Source organism: Piliocolobus tephrosceles, chromosome 17 (assembly GCF_002776525.5).
Source record: "Piliocolobus tephrosceles isolate RC106 chromosome 17, ASM277652v3, whole genome shotgun sequence".
In the NCBI taxonomy this organism is placed as follows: Eukaryota; Metazoa; Chordata; class Mammalia; order Primates; family Cercopithecidae; genus Piliocolobus; species Piliocolobus tephrosceles.
The window spans coordinates 19,774,289-19,801,990 of NC_045450.1; the positions used below are offsets into that span (position 1 = coordinate 19,774,289).

The 27,702-nt window shown below is 44.4% G+C and overlaps 1 protein-coding gene across 2 annotated transcripts in view; it reads right to left on the minus strand.

Annotated features, from left to right (window-relative positions):
- The window catches only part of DNAH3 (dynein axonemal heavy chain 3), a 206,043-nt gene that overhangs the window by 110,279 nt on the left and 68,062 nt on the right, over positions 1 to 27,702 (minus strand). For both annotated transcript variants that reach the window (XM_023224996.2, XM_023224997.1), the window contains 9 exons: positions 23,607 to 23,721; positions 18,941 to 19,057; positions 17,654 to 17,833; positions 15,348 to 15,484; positions 10,650 to 10,851; positions 8,482 to 8,574; positions 6,013 to 6,123; positions 2,954 to 3,068; positions 112 to 310 (listed from right to left, as the gene is read on the minus strand). In XM_023224996.2, coding sequence (XP_023080764.1) covers positions 112 to 310; positions 2,954 to 3,068; positions 6,013 to 6,123; positions 8,482 to 8,574; positions 10,650 to 10,851; positions 15,348 to 15,484; positions 17,654 to 17,833; positions 18,941 to 19,057; positions 23,607 to 23,721 — 1,269 coding nt within the window. The remainder of the gene's footprint in view (positions 1 to 111; positions 311 to 2,953; positions 3,069 to 6,012; positions 6,124 to 8,481; positions 8,575 to 10,649; positions 10,852 to 15,347; positions 15,485 to 17,653; positions 17,834 to 18,940; positions 19,058 to 23,606; positions 23,722 to 27,702) is intronic.

The window sequence follows — 27,702 nt, forward strand, 5'->3', positions numbered from 1 at the left end:
TGAAGCGTGAAGGGTAAAGGTAACCCAAGACATCCCTAACTTTCCTCCCCAGAGTCTTCTTCCCCTGGAGTTCTCCATTCACCCGTCAGATCTAGGAGCTCCAGAGTGTACCTGTAGCAGCGGTCTGTGAGGGGTGTGATCACCAGCCGAGGGGAGTTTCCCAGGTACTCATAGCCATACAAAGCTTCTGTGGTGATAATCTGCACCTGTACATCCTGGGCCACCCAGTAGTAGCGCAGCTGTGAGATCCATTGGAAATCATTCAGATCAGAGACCCTGTCCTCAATTAACTTGGCCACCACGTCACGGGCTATTGGGACACAGATGCAGAAACACGCACACAGAGCCATCAGAACAGAACTCTCCATCTTCGTAAGCTCCTCAGTTAGAAGTGGATGTTATCAAGGTCCCCCATTCTCCAAACGATTTTATTTTATTTATTTATTTTTTGAGATGGAGCCTTGCTCTGTCCCCCATTCTGGAGTGCAACGGCGTCATCTCAGCTCATTGCAACCTCCGCCTCCTGGGTTCAAGCGATTCTCCTGCCTCAGCCTCCCAAATAGGTGGGATTATAGGTGCAAGCCACCACACCTGGCTAATATTTTGTATTTTTAGTAGAGATGGGGTTTCAACATGTTGGCCAGGCTGGTCTCCAACTTCTGACCTCAAGTGATCCGCCCAACTTGGCCTCCCAAAGTGCTGAGATTACAGGCGTGAGCCACCGTGCCCGGCCCAGACAATTTTACATTTCACAAGCCTCCTTGCCCACCCCCACCCTGCAGGCAGCAATATCTCTTAGAAGCTGGTATTTGCTTTCTCCCAAAACCAGGCAGAGAATCTGCTTCACTATCTTCTCTCAGACAGCACAGCAGAGGTATTAAAGGTGCGTGCTCTGAAATCAGACTGCCTGGGTTCAAATTCTGGTTCCACCACAACCTAGCTGTGTGACTTTGGGTAAGTTCCTCGACCTCTCTGTTCTTCAGTTGTGTAATCTGTAAAATAGGGATAATATAGTACCTACATTATAGGGTTATCATGAGGATTAAATGAATATATATGCACATACGTACATGCCTACATCTGGACACAATAGAGACAGCTGTTCTTGGCGTATGAAAATGTTATACAGGTATTAGCTACTGTTATCATCCCCAAATTCTTGGAAGTCTGAGCCAGAGGGCTTTGCAATGCATACTGACTCCAAATACCATCCTATTTCCAATATAACCCTTTTGTTCCCATTTCAGGCCCCTAGGATATCCTAGGAGAATGCAATCAGCATGGCCTTATATAGAAGGGGAAGGAAGCCCGAGAATCCATGGTTAGATATATCCTTTCCATCTGGAGGCCTGAGAAACCAGCTGGAAGATATACATTTCTAGCTTTTCTCTTTTCTCTCATGGGACTGTAAGCCCTGATTTAATTTTATCCAAGTGACAGGGGCCTTGAAGTTGAAGAGTGGATCTAGGCTGATGAGAATCATTCATTATGTTTTTGGTAACTCAGGTGGAAAGCTATGGAGATCTCAGAGCTAGTACAGCAGACTCAAATATTCAGAACCTGGGGCTTAGAGAGGTAACTAACTTGCTGAGAGGCACACAGCTATAATAGCAAGCAACAGAAGCACCTGTGTCTGTCTGCTTCTAAGCCTAAGGGACTTTTCAAAGGGTTGCTTCCATTGAACCTTTCCTGCCTCTCTGTGACAGTCTTCTTTATTACAGTAAAATCCAAAACCCTGCAGGGAAGAGTCCTTGAAGACGATTATATCCACAGCTTTTTCTTCCCTCCCAAGGAATTTAATTCTCCTCCTGGCTCTTGGGGAAATATACAGGGGAACCACCTAATACGTTCTCCCAAGGAAGAGGGTATAGGGCAGGAGTATGGTATGCCTGAGGGATCCAAGAGGAAAGCGAATTTCAAGGGATTGAGTTGGGGATGCCTTCACCATGCAGTGTGTGTATGTGTGCTTGCATGTGTGTGTGAGTGTATATGTGTGTGGGTACGTGCGTGTGTGCCTACATGCATGCTTGTGTTTGTGAACACAACCACACTCGGGTACCCTGGGCAGTATAACCACATCTGCACCAATTATTCCTAACAGCTGAGCATGTAGCTGTATGAAGAGCACATTTTCCCTTCTCTCTCCTTGATGTTATGCTGGTCTACCTAATGAAATCAGATTGAAGTGAGCATTAACCTGAGGGGAATGAGATGCCATGAAATGCCAGTAGGAAGCTGGGTGTGTGAGCAAGAGACTCTGTTCCCAAGCAACCAGCCTGGTCCAGCCCTAGTTTCCTTGGCGATGGAGAGAGGGTGTGGGGGTGGTTTGTTTTATATAAAGACCCCAGTTTTTCCTCCTCCTCCTCCTCTTCCTCCTCCTCTTTTTTTTAAAAGGAGGAGCTGGAAGGCATCCTCTCTCACCACCCACTGCTTGCAATATTGCCCATTTCCAGTCCCTTAGGCTTGGAAGCAGACAGACACAGGCGCTTCTCTTGCTTACTATTATAGCTGTGTGCCTCTCCGCAAGTTAGTTACCTCTCTAAGCCCCAGGTTCTGAATCTGTGAAATGTCTATGAAAATGAGATAATGTACGTCAACTACTTAGCACAAAGCCTGGCACCTAGCAAGGATGCAAAAATATTAGCTACAGTTAGCCAAGGAAATGATTCCACGTTCGTGAAGCTCAGAAATGACTTTGGCCATCATTGTCTCAGTACAGGCCCTGCTTGGAGGGCTCCTGGAAATCAGTTTGGGGGTGGGAGAGGAAACACGGGTGGAGAGCCCTTCGGCATTGGCTTCTCTCCTTCCTCCTCCATCTTACTCTCAGTTGGAGAAAGCTCACCCTAATAAGGGAGGAAACCCTGAATTATTCCATCCAGGAGAACTGAGATGAGCAAGACTAGACTGCTTCTCCTGGACAGTCAGTAATGACAGGGGAAGCCCACTGGCTTACCGTGGACATCGATGACCGTGAGGGCCCCAAGCGTGAGTCGAGCTCCACTGCTCAGCTTCCCTCGCACCAGCTGGACAATCTGTGCAATCTGATCATTGCTCTTTTTCAGAAAATTCTGGCAGGGGCAGAGGAGGGGACAACTGGTTACATTTGACTCTCCTCTGGTAATCCCTGTGTCAAGAAATGGTACCATGGGCCACCAGATGGCTCAAGCCAGACTCCTGGGTGTCATCCCTCAAGTCCACCTTTTCCTTACCCCAGTGCTTAATCTCTGAATGAATTCCTAATGCATTGTGCTGAAAGAGGCAAGATTTGGAAGGTTTCATACTCCATAGTTTTATTTTTATACTATTGTGGAAAAGGCAAAATTACAGGAGTGAGCAGAAAATACCTTGGTAGTTACTGGAGACTTGGAGTAGAGAATGCAACTGACTACAAAGGGCCTGAGGACATTTTCTTGGATGGTGTGGCACTGTCCTATATACTGATTGTGATGGTGCCTACACAAATGCATGTGTTTATCAAAACTGAGAACCGAAAGCTAAAAAAGGTGAATTTCACTGCATATACCGTGAATCAGAATTAACCTCCCAAATTGGAAACTTTTTCACATTAAAGAGACAAAGGAGCTATAAAAACAAAATGCAACACGTAATCCTAGATTGCATCCTGGACTAGGAAAAAAAAAAAAAAGATAGTAGGGCAATTGGCTAATTTTATTTATTTATTTATTTGAGACAGAGCCTGACTCAGCCTCCCAAATAGCTGGGACTACAGGTGTGCACAACCACACCCAGCTAATCTTTGTATTTTTAGTAGAGATGGGGTTTTGCCACTTTGGCCAGGCTGGTCTCGAAATCCTGACTCAAGTGATTCACCCACCTAGTCCTCCCAAAGTGCTGGGATTACAGACATGAGCCACCATGCCCAGCCTGTCATTTCTTTTTCAAGATGACAAAATTTAAAATAGCCAATTTAGAAAGGTCTATAGAGAATAAAATTGTATCAATGTTGATTTCCTGATTTGGAAAATTGTACAATGGTTGTCTAAGATGTTAATATATGAGGAATCTGGATGAAAGATACATGAAAATTCTTTGTATTATATTTGCAGCATTATTTGTGAGTTTCACGTTATTTCAAATTAAAGAGTCAAAAAATAAAAGAAAACTTAAAAAGGAAAAAAAGACCACCCTAGGTTCAAACCCTGCCTTTCCTACTTTCTAGCTATGTGGCTCTGGGCAAATGATTTTAAGCTTCCGAGTCTCAGTCTCCTGATGTGTCAAATGCAGATTTTTTTTTTTTTTTTTTGAGATGGGGTCTTGGTCTGTCACCTAGGCAGGAGTGCACAGGCACAAACATGGCTGACTGAAACCTTGACCTCCTGAGCTCAAGCAATCCTCCCACCTCAGCTGCCTGAGTAGCTGGGACCACAGGCACGCACCATCACTCCTGGCTAACTATTTGTAGAGAGGGGGTCTCACTACGTTGCCTGGGCTGGTCTTGAACTACTGGCCTCAAGCAATCCTCCCGCCTTGGCCTCCCAAACTATTGGGATTATAGGCATGAGCCACCATATCCTGCCCTAAATCTAGATGATTATAGCTGCCTCTTCAAGCTGTGTTGAGGATTAAATGAGGTAGTGTATGTGCTGTTGGGGCTTCTCCCCACATCTCTCCTAAACACACCTATTCCACAGCTATTCTAGACCAAAGTGTCTTCCTGCTGGAATACACCATGCTTTTCATCTTCAGGCTTTTGCATATTCCAGGTCTTCTCTCTGGAACACTCTCCCTCTTATTTTCTGCTCAGCTAATCCCTACTTATATTTCAGGTCTCCTCCTAGACACCACTTTTCTGGGAAATCTTCCCCAATCCTAACTTCCCTCCCCTCACTCTCTTACTCTTTCCTTACTTCCTATTTTCCTCCTTTCCTTCCTTCCTTCTTCTTTCTTCCCTCCCTTCCTCCCTCCTCCCTTCCCTTCCCTTCCCTTCCACCTACCCTCCCTCCCTCCCTGCCTCCCTCCCTGCCCATACTTACTGGATATCTGTTCTTTCCTTATCACAGTTCTATAAAAGAGACCATAAATCCTTGAGGACAGGGACTGTGTCTGTCTCATTCACATCTAATTACCTTTGTTAGCAGCAGTACCAGCACAGAGCAGATGCCAAACCAATATTTGTTAAATGAATAATAAATGGTTGGAGGGAGGGAGGGATGATTATTCTGTGTCAACACCTGCTTCCTTTAGGCTACGGAGGCACATCACGCAGCGTGTATGCACTCCAGGGCCTGGGTGTATGATAGGGAACATTCTCCCTATCTATGGGTGGGAAAACTGGGGCACATGAATCCACCTCCATCACAAAAAGTCAGAGATACTGTCACAAAAGTCAGAGGATTTTAGAGTTTCTAAACTTGGAAATGATGTATGTGAAAGCAGTTTGGATGTGTACAGTGCAATATGTCTATTAGGATTTATCAATATGGAATCTGTATAAGTCTAAACAGTGGCCAAATTTTATGTTCTAACTTCAGTTTATACAGCAAAATATAGGAAATTAAAACATATTCTAATACACAGCCAATCCTCTAAGAGCAGTAAAGGAGATCTGGTGAGATATTCATGGGGAATAAGACCATGGAAGAAAGGCTGAATATGAAGTTTTCATTCATCCATTTAACAAATATTTGGTCAAGCATGGTGGCTCCCAGCACTTCGGTGGCCCCTTGGCTTAGGAAGAATACAGGAGGTCTCCCTTGGTGGAAATTCTACCAGGTTGGCCCCTAGAAGCCCAGGGTATAAGACTTAGAATCCTGTAGTCCAGAATTTCTGTCTGGGAAGGACTAGGAGAGGTCTCGTACCATAGAATTGCAGGACAGCTCGAATCCCAAATTCTCCATCCCACTGTCCTCATGGGAACCCTGATGCCCGTGATGCTATGAGCCCAAACGATTTTTGTTTAGACAACAAAACATGGCTACTCTAATTATACATCATTCAAATCCTAATTGATGCTTGGATCTCTTCTGTAAGCTTCGCAGCAAGCTCACCTACCGGTAAGGTATTTTCCACCAGGGCTTGGGACACCTCCTGGGTCCAAAAGATGGAGGAGACACAGATAACCACCTGTCCAGGCCACTGTAAGACCCAGTGATTTCGAGCGACCTGGAAAAGTGCAGTGGGCATGTTGTAGGATCAGTTCACGTGTGGTTTAAACTGAGTTTACAAAAACATGCCCCAACTACCTTATCCCCACAACAAAAACAAAATCTTCCCCCACCCTCAGATGCTACAAGGCTTGACATCTCTGGGATTACCAATTTTTTGTCTTCCTTTCTGAGTTTTATGAAAAAGAAAAAAAAAAAAAACGCCAATCATCTCATCAACTTTGCATTTTTTCCATGCTCCCATTCATCAAATTTTTCCATAGTTATAGTCAAGGTGATGTTCAGAGAATTCTCATAACTACTGTTTTTTAATGGCTACCTAATATTGCAGTGCTGAGTCACAATTGTCTGAGCTGTTTCCCCACCCTACAATTTTTTTCCCTCAAGCTACAGATCAGGAGTGGGCAAACTATGTATATAAATTTTTTCATAAAGTTGTATTGAAATACAGCCGCAGCATAAAAAAGAATGAGTTCATGTCCTTTGCAGGGACATGGAGGAAGCTGGAAACCATCATTCTCAGTACTCTAACACAGGAACAGAAAACCAAACACCGCATGTTCTCACTCGTAAGTGGGAGCTGAACAATAAGAACACATGGACACAGGGAGGCGAACATCACACATCAGTCCTGTCAGGAGGTGGGGGACAAGGAGAGGGAGAGCGTTAGGACGAATACCTAATACATGCGGGGCTTAAAACGTAGATGATGGATTGATAGGTGCAGCAAACCACCATGGCACATGTATACCTATGTAACAGACCTGCATGTTCTGCACATGTATCCCAGAACTTAAAGTAAAACAAAATAAAATTAAAAAAAAAATTTAAAAAAGAAATACAGCCATGACCATCATTTAAATATTGTCTGATGCTTTTGTGCTACAAGGGAAAAGCTACAGCACCCATTTACTATACATATGTATCTTTTTTTTTTTTTTTTTTTTTGAGACGGAGTCTGGCTCTGTCGCCCAGGCTGGAGTGCAGTGGCCGGATCTCAGCTCACTGCAAGCTCCGCCTCCCAGGTTTACGCCATTCTCATGCCTCAGCCTCCTGAGTAGCTGGGACTACAGGCACCCGCCACCACGCCCGGCTAATTTTTTGTATTTTTAGTAGAGACGGAGTTTCACCGTGGTCTCGATCTCCTGACCTTGTGATCCGCCCTCCTCAGCCTCCCAAAGTGCTGGGATTACAGGCGTGAGCCACCGCGCCCAGCCAACTACACATATGTATCTTATAACATTATGCTGTATACCTTAAATATACGTAATAAAATTTATTTTTAAAAATAGTTGCTTTGGGAATGTGGCCTGCAGAGTTGAAAATATTTACCATCTGGCTCTTTATAGAAAAAGTTTGATCTGAGGATGAAACTTAATAGATTTGATTTGGATGAAATAATTTCATACCGGTAACTGCTTTTCTTTAATGTTTGATTCAGAGCATGTCATAGGAAAAGGGATTGGTCTTTCATTTTACAATGCAAACACTATTTCAAGGGACAGCAGGGTCAGTCCCCAGGACTTTAGTGTGAGGGTGTTGAGTATTGCTTTGTTCTGTGGGTCCTGGGAATAAGAAAGTAAGAAAGTTAGTCAGTTGGCCGGGAGCAGTGGCTCATGCCTGTAATCCCAGCACTTTGGGAAACTGAGGCAGGTGGATCATTTGAGGTCAGGAGTTTGAGACAAGCCTGGCCAACATGGTGAAACCGCATCTCTACTAAAAATGCAAAAATTAGCTGGGTGTGGTGGTGGGTGCCTGTAGTCCCAGCTACTTGGGAGCTGAGGCAGGAGAATCGCTTGAACCGGGGAGGCGGAGGTTGCAGTGAGCCAAGATTGCACCACTGTACTCCAGCCTGGGAGACAGAGTAAGACTCCATCTCAGAAAAAAAAAAGAAAGAAAGAAAGAGAGCTAGAGTCAACATGAATGTTACTACAGGCTGGGTATCAAGTTATTCTGATAGGTTCTTTTGTCTTAAGCCTTACATCATACCTGTTTCCCTTAAAGCTTTGGGAACATGAGTTATGCCATTCAGGGCATCTGTAAGGTAAATGAATTATTAAGGGACTCTAAATAGACCTTGTGCCATTAATTCCATTTGACAAAAACGACTGGTCCGTGGCAGCCAGAGGGTGCCAGCTAACCCTCTTCTCTTGCATCACCTGCTTCTAACTGCCAACATCTCACCAGGAGTAGGTTCATTGCCCCAGGGTTCACAGGTAAAGGAAAGAGAGGTGCAGAGGGACAGGTTTTGGTAGAAGGCAGAGCGTCCAACTGAACTACTGATACATGAACCTTCTCCCCAATGTTCTCTTTAGTGCACTAGTGTCCCGGCACGTGTACCCCGATTCTTGTTTACCTTGACATATGCTTCAATCCCAAGTCCAATGACTTCTCGCATACTGGCAAGCATCATCTGCTCCACCTGCTGGAGCCACTTTTCCACCATGCCCTATCGAGCAAGACAGAGAGAGGGTGCAAGAGTCAACCAAAGCCCAGAGGGAGGGACAGTGGGCAGAACCCAGCTTTCTCTCTGGACACGGCTGGAGGGAGGCCAAAGGCTTGGCACCTTTTCAAGTCAATATTCTCTCTCTCCCAGTTCTCTCTTTTTTTTTTTTTTGACACAGAGTCTTGCTCTGTCTCCAGGCTGGAGTGCAGTGTCACGATCTTGGCTCACTGCAACCTCCGACTCCCTGGTGCAAGCGATTCTCTTGCCTCAGCCTCCCGAGTAGCTGGGATTACAGGTGTGCACCACCATGCCCAGCTGATTTTGTACTTTTAGTAGAGACAGGGTTTCACCATGTTGGCCAGGATGGTCTTGACCTCCTGACCTCATGATCTGCCTGCCTCGGCCTCCAAAGTGCTGGGATTACAGACATGAGCCACTGCGCCTGGTCTCTCTCTCTCTTTTTTTTTTTTTTTAAAGAGAGAGACAGGGCCTTGCTCTGTCATCCAGACTGGAGTGCAGTGGCACGATCCTGGCTCACTGCAGCCTTGAACTCCTGCCCAAGTGACTCCTGCCTCAGCCTCCTGAGTAACTGGGACTACAGGCACATGCTACCATGCCGGGCTAACTTTTAAATATTTCTGTAGAGCCGGGGTCTCTCTATGTTGCCCAGGCTGGTGTTGAATTCCTGACCTCAAGAGATCCTCCTGCCTCAGCCTCCCAAAGTACTGGGATTACAGGTGTGAGCCATGGCACCTGGCCCCAGCCAATATTTTTTATCTGCTTTACACTTATTTTCTGTATTCTCAGAAGTGTATGCCTTCTAAAGGGGTAATAGATTTTTTTTTTTTTTCAAGATGGAGTTTCACTCTTGTTACCCAGGCTGGAGTACAATGGCACGATCTCAGCTCATTGCAACTTCCGCCTCCCGGGTTCAAGCGATTCTCCTGCCTCAGCCTCCCAAGGCGCTAGGATTACAGGCATGTGCCACTACATCTGGCTTTTTAGTAGAGACAGGGTTTTGCCATGTTGGCCAGGCTGGTCTCGAACTCCTGACCTCAGGTGATCCACCTGCCTCGGCCTCCCAAAGTGCTGGGATTATAGTGTGAGCCACCATGCCCTGCCCATTTTTAACATGCATTACTTTCATGTCATTTTCTGAAACAGACAACTTCTCGGAAGGCAAATGAAACATCTGTCAGTTCATAAAATAAATTGCATCTTTTAAATGAACAGCTCTGATTCATGCATTATTCCAGTGGGTCTCAAACTTTGCTATTCCTTGAAATCACTTGGAGATCTTTTAAAAATACTGATGACTGACTCCCATCCCTAGACTTCCTGATTTAATTGGTACGGGATGCAACCTGGTCATTTGGATTTTGATTAGAGCTCCATAGGGAAATTCAAATATGCAGCAAATTATTCAGTGTTAGAATTTCAGGTAACTGTAGCTGTTGACTTTAGGTGCTTGTAAGCTAGCTGGTGTCTGCATTGGTAATGTGACTCCTAGTTGCTGCAGTTTATATGTGTGGGTGGCAAAAACAGTCAACAAAGTAAGGCTAAGCTTGCTTGTCTGTTTCCACTTGAGGATGCTGTCACTGAGCAGAAATGGAAGTAATTTATACTTTACTCATTATATAAGGACATATGTATGAAAACCTGAGTTAAGCAGCATTATAGCTCTCATTGATTCTATGATGTTTTATTGATCTTTAAAATGAGTGCCCCGGGAAGCTACCTGTCTAACTGAATCGCTTTCAACTGAACTCCGCACATGGAAATCTAAACAGCATCGGCTGTTTTGATCTGATTCCTGCAATTGACTCCACATCGAGTTGGGTTAAAATCCCCAAATTTAATATATCATGTGGGTTGCAGTATAATCTCCGTCTTAGAGATGGGTACACTGAGACTCAGAAGGATTGAGTCACTTCCCCAAATCTTCAGTCATTACATTGTGGAACATGAGTGTTCCATACCCCAGGCAGTCTGGAACTAGAGTCCCAGTGCTTAGCCAATATGCTCTCTGGTTTACTTTGTTATGGAGAAAATAACCAAAAATGGGTAAGAGGAGTTACCTTGGCATTAGCTGGGTAGATTTTCTGGATGAATGGAACAGTTTCTTTTTCTGAGCTGATCATACCTACAATTTCCAGATTGTCTATAAACTCGAGCTTGGCAATTCCTTCAAAGCACTTCTTCAAGTGTGGCTGCACTCGGAGAGGGTCCTTTGTCTCAGACAAGATTTCCAGTAGCTCATCATTTGATAGGAAGAAGAACCTATTTCAAAGCAAAGAAAGATGGTAACTGCGACCTCTTCCAAGAACTTTTTCTAGCAAGGTGATACTCTCTGACAGGTAGCCCACACCTAGGTGAACACCAGCTATGTCCTGTGGTCTTCACAAAGGCCCACTCTCTTTTATCACTTTTCATCTGGGGCATGGAAGGTGAAGTTTTGCTTTTCTTAAGAGATGAGGTCTTGCCATATTGCCCAGGCTAGACTTGAATTCCTGGGCCCAAGCAATCCTCTCTCCTCAGCCTCCTGAGTAGTTGGGATTACAGGCATGAGCCATTACATCCAGCTTGGAGATGGTTTTGAATCTGAGATACCACACTTGATCTTAGCTAAAAGGCCAAGAAGCGATGGTTTTGACTCTGAGAGCAAGAGAAAGAATAAAAGCTGGCATATGTGGGTTTCATAGGGCTGGGGGGTGGGTGCTATCAGCTGAAAAGAGCCCAGACAGAACAGCAATTCTCAACTTTGGCTGCACTTTAGAATCACCTGGGGAGCTTATACGAAATGCCAGTGCCACAGTCCCACTGCCCAGAGGTTCTAATAGAATTGATCTGGGGGTGCGGCTGATGAAATTTGTATTTAAATTTCAGGTCAGTTCTAATGTGCAGTCAGTGTTGAGAACTGCTGGGTAGGGGCAGGAGAGAGAGACTTCCTTGTCGTTCCTTCTCTCCATCCATGCAAGAACATTGTACAGGCATGAGACAAGAAAGCAAATGTTAATAATGAGCCTGTCTACATGCAGAGGCCTCTACCATCTTTCATTTTATTTATTTATTTTGAGACAGGGTCTTGCTCTGTCACCTGGGCTGGAGTGCAATGGTGCAATCATAGCTCACTACAGCCTCGGCCTCCAGAGCTCAAGCAATTCTCCCGCCTCAGCCTCCCGAGTAGCTGGGACTACAGGCGCATGCCACCACAACCGTCTCATTTTTGTATACTTTGTAGAGACGGGGTCTTGCCATGTTGCCAAGGCTAGTCTCGAACTCCTGGGCTCAAGTGATCCATCCACCTCGCCTTCCAAAGTGCTGGGACTATAAGGGTGAGCCACTGCACTCAGCCCTCTACTATCTTTTAAAGATAATAAGACAATTTCATCTCTTATTCAGGCCTAAAAGCAGCAACAATAAACCTTCAGAAAATGTCCAGTGTTCAAACCTGTACTCTGACCATCAGGCTGAAAGTTCTATGATGGAGAGATTTTGTGATTATGGTCTTTACCAAATATGGTGGATTACAAAAATGGCTACGATATTTACAGTTCCTCTCATCAAGGAGTGGAGTCTGTTTTCACATTTCTCAAACTTGAGCTGGCTCTGTGTCTTGCTTTGGCTAAGAGAATGTAAGAGAACATGAGCCTGTGCAAGTTCTAAGCCTAGGCATCAAGAGGCCATGATGCTTTCACTCTTGCTGCTCTTATGAACCCTGTGACCACCACCTTATAAATAAACCCAGGCTAGTCTTCTACAGGATAAAAGACATGTGGCCCAACTACCTGTTGCCCAGCCAGTAGGAAGCCAATGACCAGACAAGCAATTAAGGATGCTGACTGATGGCTAACTGCAGTCATGAGTGAGCCCCAGTGAGACCAGAAGAACCACCCAGTCAAGCCCAGCTCAATCTGCCAACCTACAGAATTATGAGCTAAATACATGATTGTTATTTCATACTTCTAACTTTTGGGGTCATTTGTTATTCAGCAAAGCAAACGAATACACTGTATCTACAGTGTTGAGCAAGTAAAAAGAGTAATCATTATTTGTTGATGACCAACTAACCAATATCCAATGAGATGTCAATTTCTCCCACTCCCAAGTGAAATTCAAATGGGTGATCTCTGTGGATATGCACTCCCTCTATCTCCATCATGTGCTATAATGAATAAGGCTCAATGGCCATAAGAGTAATAATAATATATTTGTATAATTTAAAATTAAAATCTTTTTTTAGCAATCTGTATTTTCAAGATGAAATTAACTTAAATTATGTGGCTATCAAAAACATTCTCAAAGTGTTTGCTGAGCGTATTTAATTTTATTTCACAAAAATGCATAAAGAAATATCGACGTATTTGTGTGTGTGTGTGTGTGTGTGTGTGTGTGTTTAACTTAGGGAAAAAGTGTGGCTCAGAGAAGTTAAATGGTTGAATATCTTATCCAGACTTCCTGGGTATCAATCCTAGCTTGATCATTTTATCAGTCTTATATCTTTGGGCAAATCATTATTTTCTCATTTATAAAACAGGGACAATAATAATGTTCCCAAACTCATAAGAGTATGACAAAGATTAAATTAGTTAATAAGTGTAAAGCACTTAGAGCAGGGTCCTGGTGTAAGGTAAATGCTATATTAGTGCTATTATTCATTTTCTTTTTTTTTTGAGAGAGTCTCGCTCTGTCACCCAGGCTAGAGTGCAGTGGCGCCATCTTGGCTCACCGCAATCTCTGCCTCCCAGGTTCAAGCGATTCTCCTGCCTCAGCCTCCCAAATAGCTGGGATTACAGACGCCCAGCACCATACCCAGCTAATTTTTGTATTTTCAGTAGAGACAGGGTTTCATCATTTTGGCCAGGCTGGTCTCGAACTCCCAGCCTTGGGTGATCTGCCCACTTCGGTCTCCCAAAGTGCTGGTATTACAGGCAGGAGCCACCATGCCTGGTCTATTACTCCTATTTTAATTAGGAATAACAGGAGTGGGTCTAGAACTAGAAGCCCAAACCTCGGGTATTTCCTGAGTTTAATCTCTTCCCAAGCCTTATGCTTCTAAACCAGGGTTTCTTCCACTATAATGTGTTGTCCAATACAAAAGCTATTAGCCACATGTGGCTATTTACATTAAAAAGTAATATTAACTAAGTTAAAAATTGGCTTCCTCAGTCACCTCAGCCACATATAAAGCGCTTAGTGGCCACTGGTGACTAAGGGCTACTGTATTAGACAGTATAGACAAAGAACATTCCTATCATTGTAGAAAGTTCTATTGGATAATGCTGAATTGAATAAATACCAAAGATACTTCAGAGTTTATTTATTTATTTATTTATTTATGAAATGGAGTCTTGCTCCATCGCTCAGGCTGGAGTACAGTGGTACGATCTCAGCTCACTGCAACCTCTGCCTCCCAGGTTCAAGCAATTCTCCTGCCTCAGTCTCCCAAGTAACTGGGATTACAGGTGCCCCCCACCACCACACCTGGCTAATTTTTGTATTTTTAGTAGAGGCAGGGTTTCACCATGTTGGCCAGGCTGGTCTTGAACTCCTGACCTCAGGTGATCTGCTCCCTTGGCCTCCCAAAGTGCTGGGATTACAGGCATGAGCCACCGTGCCCCGCCATACTTCTGAGTTTCTAACAAATCACTTTTTTTTTTTTTTTTTGGTAAGCAGCAGGGAACTAACTTTGTGTTCACATAAAGAAACACTAAAATGTATGTTTCTTAAAGGTAAATTAGGATCGAACATCCTAATCGGGGTCAAATGACATGCAGTGACCATCAATGGTGAACTAGTCATGGATAGATTATCAGGAAGGTCAGGAGTGAGAACTCACCTTTCTGAAACTAACCTTCTCCTTTTTTTTTTTTTTTTTTTTTGAGACAGGGTCTGACTCTGTTGCCAGGCTGGAGTGCACTGATGCAATCTTGGCTCACTGCAACCTCTGCCTCCCAGGCTCAAGTGATTCTCCTACCTCAGTCTCCTGAGTAGCTGGGACCATGGGCACACACAACTAGGCTGGCTTATTTTTTGTATTTTTTTTGTACAGGTGGAATTTCCCCATCTTGTCCAGGCTGGTCTCAAATTCCTGAGCTCAATCAATCAATCCTCCCACCTTGGTCTCCCAAAATGTTGAGATTAGAGGCATGAGCCACCATGCCTGGCCTGGAATTAACCTAAAACTTCCTTGACTTTTATGCAGAAGATTGGTTTTTGTGGGGGAAGAAAAGAGTCAAATATGTATACCTACCAGAAACTACAAATTTGATGGTATAAAAAATGGACTGATGTTTCTTAAACACATAGTCTAGGTGCTAAATGTTTTTACATGTGTTAGCTCATTAATCTGTACAACAAATACATAGAGTAGGGGCCATTACTATATCCCAGATTTACGGTGGGGAACCTGAGGCTTGGATAGATTTGCTGGAGGCCTCAAGACTACTAGGTAGAAAAGCTAGGAGGCCAAAGGAGGTCTGTTTAACTCCAAAATCCAGGCTCATAGTCATGAATACTCTACCCCCGTAATTCAGAAAAATAACAGTGTTGGTTTGGACAACGTGTGCATTTGACACCCACTGATGTCCATTCAACCTCACACTAAGTAAAGACTGTGAAGTCATGCCCCATTCCTGAAAGCTGTCTTGGGGAATGGAAAACCAGGAAAGAGTATAGACTAGATTGGTTGAAGTCAACTCTTGGTATGAAAAATGGAATTCTACCTACATACGGGGCAAGAATGTAATTCCAAGTAAAAGAACAACGCTGGATACCTGGGGAAGAATAGTCTCTTCTTCTCCAAGTAATTATTCAGCCCTTTCTGGATGTCCTCCAAGAGACAGTTGGCTTCTTGAAGCTTCTCGGCCATCCGTGGCTGGTCGGCTGCCACCAGAACCCTGTTATCTTTCACCTGGGTTCCATTAAAAAAGGTGAGACTCATCATGAGGTTCCCAAGTTCTGACATTGGTCATTGTAATGAATGTGTGACCTATCAACTGACAGCACTCCTTGTCCAGTTAACTGCCTCCTGATCCCCTTCCTAACTGCACAGGGGTGAATGCTCATGGAACATGACCTTCTTCCTCTGATCACGGTTGACTGGGCAGGGATTGGGTACCTGAAACCATTCAAGCCCAATTATATTTTAACCCAGGGAGTTTAGAATCCAAACCATGACAATGACATTCTATACTAGTCTGGGCTGAATGAGGATTATGTTTCTCTGTGTGATGGAATGGTAGAGCAAGCTAGTCTTGAGAGAGAGACAGAGAGAGAGAGAGAGAGACTAAGGCAGGGCCAGGAAAGAGGAGCTGAGATCAGAGAGATGGAAGGAGTTCCTAAGAGAAGAGGCTTCTGGGTTCTAGATTCATCTTTTGTGAGGCTTGGCTGAGCTATCTGGCCTTGGGATCAATGAGACACCAGTTTGGTCTTCTCGTTTCAGCTATCCTGAGTTGGTTTCTGTCACTTGCACCCAAAGAACCTTAACTAATAAAGAATTGGCTTATGCTCGCTGGACAATCTAAATTCCCATTTATCTCACCCTCACAAACAAAGCAGGGAAGATAAATTCCCTTGCGGCAAAATCTTTTTAAGTGTACCCCAATTTGATCACACTTGACTTAAAAAAGGAAAATGATTTGACCTTATAAAAGATGCCTCTAGGTGCCTTGCGCACCCAATGAACTTACCATCCTTCAAGGCTTGATCCCAATGTTCCTGCTTTAGAGGCCTTCCTTGACACCCTAAGACAACCAAATCACTGTTCTGTATTCTAATAACTATTTGTATATTACTGTTTTTTGGGGTGTGGGGGACAGAGTCTCGCTCTGTTGCCCAGGCTAGAGTGCAGTGGCGCAATCTGGGCTCACTGCAACCTCCGCCTCCCAGGCTCCAGGGATCCTCCTGCCTCAGCCTTGGAATAGCCAGGATTACAGGTGCATGCCACCATACCCAGCTAATTTTTTATATTTTTAGTAGAGACAGGGTTTCACCATGTTACCAAGACTGGTCTCCAGCTCCTGAGCCTAAGTGATCCACCTGCCTTGGCGTCCTAGAGTACTGGAATTACAGGCATGAGCCACTGCACTCAGCCAAGGCAGCAAATTCTATGAAGACAGAAATCATATTCTTGCCACCTTCAAGTATTTTCTAATTTCTAGTATAACACCTGGGTCATTGTAGGTACTGAATAAACATTTGTTAAATAACTGAGTAACCAAATGTGGATAATTGTTGGAATTCTAAAAGGATTCTCAAGCTATAAAAGTGTTATTGCATTATCCTGCAACAAATAAAACCTCGTAAGAAATGACAGTTAAATAATACAAACTGCCTATAGTTACTGCTTGGGAAGTGGGATTTCAAAAGGCTTCTACTTTCTATGTTATGTATTTGTATTTGCTTTTTTTTTTTTTTTTTTAATTTTTTTTGAGACAGAATCTCGCTCTCCTAGCCTGGAGTGTAGTGGCACGATCCCAGCTCACTGCAACCGCCGCCTCCTGAGTTCAAGCGATCCTCCCATCTCAGCCCTCCGGGTAGCTGGGATTTCAGGCATGCACCACCATGCCTGGCTTATACACACACACACACACACACACACACACATATACACACACACATACACGTATAAGTATACACATGTATATATACACACATATATACATATATACACACGTATGTACGTATGTACATATGTATATACATATACATATATACGTGTATATATATATACACACACATACACACATATATACACACACACACACACATATATATATATTTTGTATTTTTAGTAGAGATGGGGTGTTTCACCATGTTGGCCAGGCTGCTCTGGCACTCCCGATCTCAAGTGATCCACCTGCCTTGGCCTCCCAAAGTGATGGGATTATAGGCATGAGCCACCGCACCGGTCATATGTTTGCATTTTTAATAATAACTTTTGAAATTAGAAGAAGATACAAAAAGATTGATTTGCCAAAACTCCTGTTCATTTATAAGTTTCAAGGAGGGTGACTAGAATGCATAATGAGGAAACATTTGTATTTCTGCTGGTAAGAGTTATTAGGGTATAAAAACTTACCGCTTGAGACATAAGTGATTTCCAGTAACTATCAACAATGCCAAATTTCCTCCCCTCTTCTGGCATCTGGGCTATGATGTCCTCTGAACTGAAGATTGGTTCCAGGTACAGCCAGGTGGCTTGGCATTTCAACCAGGCATCCAAATTGTCTTGTATGCGAATTAGCTTTTCTTCCCATTTCTGTGAATTTAGCATTTCATATCTGAATCATAAATCTGCCACTCTGCATCACAGGCCATGGACCAAGCAAATGGATGGAGTCATACATTTATTCATTCTGTCAGTCACTTGTTTAACAAATAATTATTGACGTCCCCCTGTTCTCTGGTCACTGCTCCAGGTGATGTGAACATAGCAATGAATGAAACACACGAGAACTTTGCCCACTGTGGAGCTCATGTTCTAGCGGAATAATTATAATAGTTATATACATAATCTGTGACAAGCAATGGTCTAAGTGCTTTAAGTATATGGAATCAATTTAATCCCACAGCCTTACCAGGTAGATGTAATTACAAACTGCATTTTCCAGATGTAGAAACTGAAACACAATAGTTTAGTAATGTGCCCAAGGTCACATCACTAATAAGGAGCAGAGCCAGAATTCAAACCCAGGTCATCTGGCTTCAGAGTTTGTGTCGTTAGCCCACATCACTGCTACAAACAATGAGCACAGGAGGCCAAACCCCTACCTTCAGGTAGCTTACATTCTAGAGTACCACAGCCCATAAGATGCTTCCCAAATGCATGTGTATTTGGTGCATTCAAACCTCATCTTCTCTTTTGGCAGACAGTTGCAAAGGCTCAGCATGCCACATGCTTATTTGGATGGTTATTGCTTTCAGTCTTTTGTCATTAATTAATCAGTGTATTTATTTTTGAAACGGAGTTTCACTCTTGTCGCCCAGGCTGGAGTGCAATGGTGTGATCTCGGCTCATTGCAACTTCCGCCTCCTGGGTTCAAGTGATTCTCCTGTCTCAGCCTCCCAAGAAGCTAGGATTACAGGTACCTGCCACCATGCCTGGCTAATTTTTGTATTTTTAGTAGAGACGGAGTTTCACCATGTTGGCCAGGTTGGTCTCGAACTCCTGACCTCAGGTGATCTGCCCACTTCGGCCTCCCAAAGTACTGGGGTTATAGGTGTGAGCCACTGTGTCATTTATTTATTTTTTCCAGTTAGGACAAAGTGATTTTCTTTGTTAACTGAACTTGAAAACCTTTCCCCTCCTCTGAGAAACGCAGGGCTAATGAAACATCTCAAAGCATTCAACTTCATTTCCTCTTACCCGGCATTCTGCTTCTATTGGTTTGACGAATGGGGAGCCACACATGGTCTGGGTCTTTATCACGTGATCATCGAGTAGCATTTGAATGTCATCAATTGCACACAAGATGCTTGTATCCTGTAAACAAAGACGCCCCACCCTGTCAAAATTGTGAAACCTCCCCATTTTTCTTTTCCTTTTTTAAAAATATATTTATTAGAGACAGGGTCTCTTCACCCAGGCCTGAGTGCAATGGCTCGATCCTAGCTCACTGCAGCCTCAAACTCCTGGGCTTAAGTGATCCTCCTGCCTCAGCCTCCCAAGTAGGTAGGACTACAGGCATATGCCACCATGCCTGGATTTTTTTTTTTTTTTTAAGACAGAGTTTCACTCCTATTGCCTGGGCTGGAGGGCAGCAGCAGAATCTCAGCTCAGTGCAACGCCCACCTCCTGGGTTCAAGTGATTCTCCTGTCTCAGCCTCCCGAATAGCTGGGATTATAGATAAATGCCACCACACCCAGTTAATTTTATGTTTTTAGTAGAAACAGGGTTTCACTATGTTGGCCAGGCTGGTCTCAAACTCCTGACCTCAGGTGATCTACCCGCCTCGGCCTCCCAAAGTGCTGGAATTACAGGCATGAGCCACTGTGCCCAGCCTGGATTTATTTTTAAGAGATGGGGTCTCACTATGTTGTCCAGGCTGGTCTCAAACTCCTGGCCTCAAGTGATCCTCTTGCCTCAGCCTCCCAAAGTGTTGGGATTACAGGCTTGAGCCACTGCATCCAGCCACCTCCCCATTTTTCATGCTGATCCCTTAGGACCTCACAGCTCAGAACTCCACTCTCATGGGGTAGGAATCTATGTCTTGCAGGGGATAGGACTTCTACTTTTTTCCTTGAAAATGTTATTCAAGATATTTAGGCTGGACAAGGTGGCTCATGCCTGTAATCTCAGCACTTTGGGAGGCTGAGGTAGGAGGATCGCTTGAGCCCAGGAATTCAAGACCAGCCTGGGCAACATAGCAAGACCCCATCTCTAAAACAATTTTTTAAAAGACATTTATTGTCCACCTCCTTTGCAGAAGTCAAATACAGTCTAATCCAAGACTCACAGATAGAATTTGCTAGGGAGGAAGATTTCTGCCCCTTTCCCTGTGTTCCTGCTTCTCCACTTGCTTTCCTGGCTCTCCTTTCCCTAGGGTAGGAAGATCAGCTGCTAATCTGATTAGTTAGGCCTAGACCTGCGGTTTCCATCCCGTGAACTGAAGTGCCCTGGGGCACCGCAGCCAACTCAGAGTAAATGATTGTGGTTATTTAAAAATAAAATATAACCATTATTTTTTATTTTAATGTAGGTGTATTTTTTTCAAACAGCGGCTAAGTTGTTAGAGCATAAATCCTTATTAAATTGTTTGGACCTAATTACTGCATAAACAAAGCTATTAGGTATTACTTTTGGCCTAAGGGCACTGTGAAAAAAGTACTTAGACACAAAGGCATTGTGAACCAAGAAAGTCTGGGGACCTCTGTTTCATTTATTTATTTATTTATTTACTTACTTACTTACTTACTTACTTATTTATTTATTTATTTATTTATTTTTGAGACAGTCTTGCTCTGTCACCTAGGCTGGAGTGCAGTGGCATGACCTCAGCTCACTGCAACCTCCACCTCCCAGATTCAACTGATTCTCCTGCCTCAGCTTCCCGAGTAGCTGGGATTTCAGGCAAGCACCACCACGCCAGGCTAATTTTTGTACTTTTAGCAGAGATGGGGTTTCACCACCTTGGCAAAGTTAGTCTCGAACTCCTGACCTCAAGTGATCTGCCTGCCTCAGCCTCCCAAAATGCTGGGATTACAAGCATGACAGGCATGAGCCACCATGCCTGGCTTGTTTTATACATTTATTGGGTCTTTTTTTAAGACAGGGTCTCTGTCACCCAGGCTGGAGTATAATGTTGCAATATAGCTTACTGCAGCCTCAAATTCCTGGGCTCAAGCAATCTCCCTGCCTCAGCTTCTCAGATAGCTTCCCAAGTAGCTGGCGCACATCACCATACTCAGCTAATTTTTTTTTTTTTTTTTTTGTAGAGATGGGGTGTTGCTATGTTACCCAGGCTTTCTCGAGCTCCTGGGCTCAAGTGATCCTCTCACTTGTACCTCCCAAAGTGCTGGGATTGTAGGTGTGAGCCACCAAGCCTGACCAAGTGGTCCTGTTTTACTAGTAGGTAAGGTCTAAGGTGTGCCTTAAAGGCCAGGCCCTGTGGGTGGTACTTTTCTCCTGGGCCACTGTGGCAAGCAAGCTGACAAGGGTCTGACCCCTGGGGCAGGTTTGGTCTTTCTCGCTCTGTTCTCACTTTTTTCAAGTCTAATCTAGGAGGCTAAATTGGGCCTGTCATGTATTCTCTTATCTATGTTTTACCAGTAGCTCAGCACTGGGAGGTGTGTTGGGCTATTAATAAAGTGGTTTCTTGATCCCCATTTAGCTACTGATCCTTGTCTATAGTTACTTTAGGCAAAAACTCTGCAGATTGGCCGGGTATAAGTGAGCTGTTCCCCAGGTTCCTAGCTTACACTCCTCTTGTCACCCCAACAGCCTCTACAGTGTCTAATCCAAGCTGATTATGTAGCCACGCTTCTGAGACCCATGGTGGCTGGGTCACCCTTGCTGGGAGAGGCTCAGTAATGAGGCCCTGTGCCCTCAGCTCTCTTCCCTCTCATCAGCTCATGTATAGTTCTGTTGGGGCTCAGAACACGATACCCCGAAGCATTGCACCTTGATTTGCTGAGTATTTTGCACTGAAGGACATTGGGAAGGCCTTGGAAGCAAGATCTTTCTGTCCATCTTTTTCTTCCTTTCTCTTGCTCCTTTATCTTTCCCCTAAGGCAGTCCATAGAAACTAAACTCCTCTTTCCCGAAGCAAGCCATAAAACCCAGAAATATTACTCTGACCAAGACAGCAGGCCATAAGCAAATTCTCTGAGCAACCTTGTCCCACAGTGGGTCACAAGACCCTTGTTCCTGAGGAGTCTTGCCCTATGCCTGGGAGGAAGGACTGCTACACAGAAAGACCAAGAAGAATCTGAACAGGCAGGTCTCGCTAGGCTTCCACCCAGTCTAGACCATTATACCACACTCTTTTGTTCAATTGCATTTCCATATAGCTGTCCATTCTTCATTAAACCTAAGCCCAAAAATACAGTTTTCCTTGGGTCTTCAGTTTTGAGGGTTCCAATGTCATGTAAAACTTTGAATAAATAAAATTTTAATGCTTTTCTCTTGTTAATCTGTCTTTATATTTATAGGAGTATTGGCCGTGAATGACCTTCATGCTAGGTGAAGAAAGGGATCACATCTTTTTATCCCTACAGCTCTTCCTTGAGTGAAATCAAGGCACTCCAACCATTTAAGCTGAATAGGGAAAGAAGTCACAAGTAGATAACATGCAGCCTGGGGGAGGAGGGAGGCTTGGGAGCTTTTGGGTCTCAATCCACATTGCACATGAGAAAAACCAGGGGTGCCTTAAAAATACAGATGCCCAGGCATTCTGGGAGGGGAGGAGCCAGGAAGAATCCATTGGGAGATGTTAAAGCATCCCAGATGATTCTACAATGCAGGTTTGGAAGTGCTGCTTTAAGAATCAATGGTTGGGCCTGATGTGGTGACTCACGCCTGTAATCCCAGCACTTTGGGAGGCCAAGGAGAGCAGATCACTTGAGGTCAGGAGTTCAAGACCAGCCTGGCCAACATGGTGAAACCCCATCTCTACTGAAAATACAAAAATTAGCTGGGTGTGGTGGCAGGCACCTATAATCCCAGCTACTCAGGAGGCTGAGGTATGAGAATTGCTTGAGCCCAGGAGGCAGAGGTTGCAGCGAGCTGAGATCACACAGTTGCACTCCAGCTTGGGTGATAGAGTGAGATTCTATCTCAAAAAAAAAAAAAAAGAAAGAAAGAAAGAAAGAAAAAAAGAACCAATGGTCTGCAGGATGTGTGTATCAACCTGTTGCCTCCATGATTTACAGCTCCCCCAGAGCTGCAGCTCTCATCCCTACCTCACACTCTATCCCAAAAGCAAGCCAGCCCCTAAAGACAGCTGAGCAAACGCTTCAGGTGTGTGCACCTTCGCATGCACTGTACAAACTCCTGTGTTTTCTACAAGTGCAAGTGAAAAGAAAGAAACCTACACCCTTACTATTCAAAATTGATCAATATTATCTGGGAGCTTGTTAGAGCTGCAGAATCTTAGGTCCCATCCCGGACCTGCTGAATCAGAACTGGCATTTCAACAAGATCTCCGGTGATTCCTGCAAGCATTGACATCTGAGAAACACTAGTCATTGTCTGCCGCTGTGCTTCTGAGGGGACTGGGAAGCTTTGGAACCATGTACAAGCCTGCACCTTCTCTGGGAGGTGCTGATTTAGGAGGCTTGCTTGGTTCCTTTGCACTGAGAAAACTTCTTGCTCTGAATCAAAAGGCCTTTCTGATTTGAAGAATGCATCTCTTCGGTGGTGCTGAGAGGAAAGATGAGCAACACAGAAAGGCAGACAGGAGGAAACAATCAAGACATGAGCGATTATTCCTCTGTGAGTTCTGTCGCCATTCTAAATAAATCGTTTCTGTAATCTACTACATAATAAACGGGGCTGCTTTCAACAGGGGGCTGCAGTTGGAGTGAGACTCACAGTGTCCCTGTATTTCACGAAGCTGAGTGTCACGTTAACCCAATCTAACTTCATTTTATCCAAGTTTTTCTCCAGAGAGTACTCCTTGCTGGCAGCTGCACCAATGGGCTCCAATCTAAAGACAGAACACAGCAACAGCAACATCAACAGGAGGCAGAGAAGACATATCAAAGGAGAAACTTCAGGCCAGGAGTGGTGGCTCATGCCTATAGTCCCAGCACTTTGGGAGGCCAAGGAGGGAAGATTACTTGAGGTCAGGAGTTCGAGACCAGTCTGGGCAACATAGCAAAACCCCATCTCTACTAAAAACACAAAAATTAGCCAGGTGTGGTATGTGCCTGTAGTCCCAGCTACTCAGGAGGCTGAGGTGGGAGGATTGCATGAGCCTGGGAGGTAGAGGTTGCAGTGAGCCGAGATCGTGATTGCACCACTGCACTCCACTCTGGAAAACAGAGTAAAACTCTGTCTCAAAAAAAAAAAAAAAAAAAAAAAAGAGGAGGAATTTCAGCTTAGTCTTAGGAGAATCTCCAAAAGCCCTGAATTTGACCAAAAGGTTTACTATCCTGCTCTAAGATCTGCCAGCTACCGCCAGTGTTTTCTCACCCTTGGCACCAATGACTTTTTTGGGTCATGTTATAGGTTAAATATTGTCTCCCTGAAAATTCATATATTGAAATTCTAACCCCTAATATCTCGGAATGTAACTCTATTTGGAGAAAGGATCTTTAAAGAGGTAATTAAATTAAAATAAGTCATGAGGGTGGGCCCTAATCCATTATAATTCGTGGCCTTATAAGAAGAGATTAGGACCGAGACACACAGAGGGAAGACCATGACAATTCATAGGGGAAGACAGCCATCTGCAAGCCAAGGAGAGAGGCCTCAGAAGGAACCAACCCTGTCTACAACTTGGCCTTGGACTTTAAGCCTCCAGAATTATGAGACAATAAATTTCTGTAGTGTAAGCCACTCAGTCTATGGTATGTTGTAAGAGCAGCCTGTTCAACAAAAATTACGGCAGGTCATTATTCTGAACTGAGCTCCTGCACTAGACCCCAGCAGACCAGACGAAACCAAAATGGAGTCACTCACACTAAATGGCATGTAATCAAACTGAATCTTTAAGGAAGGAGATAGATTCCAGAACAGGACAGTTTTTCCTGAAAACAGGAGATTCCAGTCTACCTGAGTCAGAGAATAAGGAAGTTCCCTCTGCTTGAGCCTTTATAAAAAAAAACCTGATGTTAATTAATCTTTTTTTTTTCATATTGTTCTGTTTCCTTGTAAAACTTACCATTGTGCTACTGCCCAGTGGGAACTCTCGTTGTTTTGGAAAACGGAGACTGCCCTGATTCATGAATCTTGATTAAAAGCCAATTAGACTCTAACTAAATTTATTGCTTTGTCTTTTGAAGAGCCCTGGCAAACTAACATAGGCTGAATAACTGTCATGGGGAGCTGTACTATACCTTCTAGGGTGTTTAGCAGCGTCCCTGGTCTCTACCCACTAGACGCCAGCAGCAGACTCCCCAGCCCTGTCCCCATCTTTTGCCAGTTGTGACAACCAAAAATGTCTCCAGATATTTCCAAGCGTCCCTTGGGGTGGGAAATGGCCCCCAGTTGAGAACCACTGTTGTAAGGTCACTAAAATAAGACCTCTTCTTTCCATCTTTGTTTATGCCTAATTGGCCCATATTCTGATTTCTTTTTTTTTTTCCCCAGACGGAGTCTCATTGCGATGCCCAGGCTGGTGTGCAGTGGCGCAATCTTGGCTCACTGCAACCTCTGCTTCCCGGATTCAAGCGATTCTCCTGCCTCAGCCTCTCGAGCAGCTGGGATTACAGGTGCCCCCCACCATACCTGGCTAAATTTTGTATTTTTAGTAGAGACAGGGTTTCACCATATTGGCCAGGCTGGTCTTGAACCCCTGACTGCAAGTGATCCACCCGCCTCGGCCTCCCAAAGTGCTGGAATTACAGGCATGAGCCACCGTGCCCGGCCAGTATTCTGATTTCTTATTCAGATTTTGAACCTCTGTTAATTTATGTGATGGGTCTTGCTCCACTTCCCATCCCTTCCCCTTTCAAAAACACCTACTGTTTTCCTGATACTGGGTCCACCGGTCCATGGCCTCTCTGTTCTACAGAAAGGGGCATAGAGGGAGAGAGAGAAGGGGCAAACAAATTCCTTTCTTCTTGTGTCCACATGGAGATCTGGGTCCTAAAACCCAGGTGTGGCAAAGAATTGGAAAGCCAAGTTCTTGGAAGTGGAAAAAGGGACCGTTCTCTCTGCCTCAGCCCTGTCTTTCATTGTATCCTTCAGTGTAGAAGAGACCATCTGATATTTACTCATAGGTCAGGAAACCAACACTCAGAGGAAGCAAGTGACGTCTCCAAAATCACATAGCCAGGGAGTCCTGGAACTGGGTATTGACACCAATTCCTCCTAATTGGACTCTACCCTGATGTTTCTTCTTCCACCCTTATAATGTGCCTTCTCCCTTCTCTTTCTTAGAAAGAGCAATAGAACTAGGCCAGGCATGGTGGCTCACTCCGGCAATCCGAGCACTATGGGAAGCCAAGGCGGGTGAATCACCTGAGGTCAGGAGTTTGAGACCAGCCTGACCAACATGGTGAAACCCCGTCTCTACTAAAAATACAAAATTAGCCTGGTGTGGTGGCACATGCCTGTAATCCCAGCTACTCAGGAGGCTGAGGCAGGAAAATCGCTTGAACCTGGGAGGCGAAGGTTGCATTGAGCCAAAATCATGCCATTGCACTCCAGCCTGGGCAACAAGAGTAAAATTCCATCTAAAAAAAAAAAAAAGAGTAACAGAACTAACAGAACTGTTCACATGTGTTCAATCAAATAGGACCAATTAAATAGAGCTGAGAACCCTCATTTAGCCTCGAGAAGGCAGGAAGATTAGGAGCAGAAAATTATAAACAAGGACTGATCAGGACCTCAGCAGTGTGGTCATTGCCTTAAACATGGCCTGTGAGAGGCGACCAAAATGAGTGTGCATATTGGGAATAATTAATAAAGGCAGGTGCCAGCCCAGATGAGTATGAGACAAGCAGTCACAAGGCCCACCCTCCAGTGCTCACTGGCTGTGCGGTTGTGGCCAAGTCTCTCAACAGGCCTCAGGTCCCCATATGCCCGTATCACAGGCTTTTGGGTTCAATTAAATAAGAACAAATGCTGACACCAGGCCTCATGAATTACCCTAGGTTATGACTTAGAATGCAAATGATTGCACAGATGAGGGATTAATCAGTTTGGGAATTCATGAAATATATCAAGAGTTGACCTCACCCAAAATGTGCTGGAGAAGCTCATTAACTGTGAGCTGTGATGAAGCTGCATTAACTGTGGTGTGGGTGGAATACATGCAATATCACACCTCCCTAAACGGTGGTGGCTGAGTCTCCAGACATGGAATCAGTTCAGGTGACATGCCTTTTCTCCTAAGCCTAACTCTAATCACCTAGCTGCTTCCCATGTTACAAACGGAACGACAGAAATAAACAAAGCCAAGGTGCTTCCACTTCTGAATTGGTGACAATTGAACATGCGTGCATGGAAAGTATAAGAAGAGCTGTATGTTTTTTTGCTCACTCGCTGTCTGCGGAGGGGGGTTTACTTTTTTGGTGGTGAAGGGTCATGGTTAAGGCTCGCCTGGTAATGGAAGCCTGCTGATGTTCAAATCTTGATTCTTTCCTAAGTGAAATGTTCGTTTTTTCAGTTACTAGCTGTGATCAACAGCTAATAATCTGAAGTCTATTTCCTAATCTGTAAAATGAGAATATTAGGACGGTAGGACCTAGGACACTAGGTTTTTGTGATGGATAAATGTGTTAAGGTCGGGCGTGGTGGCTCATGCCTGTAATCCCAGCACTTTGGGAGGCCAAGGCGGATGGATCACCTGAGGTCAGGAGTTCAAGACCAGCCTGGCCAACATGATGAAACCCCATCTCTACAAAAATGCAAAAATTAGCCAGGCATGATGGCAGGTGCCTGTAATCCCAGCCACTCAGGAGGCTGAGGCAGAAGAATTGCTTAAACCCAGGAGGCAGAGGTTGCAGTGAGCCGAGAT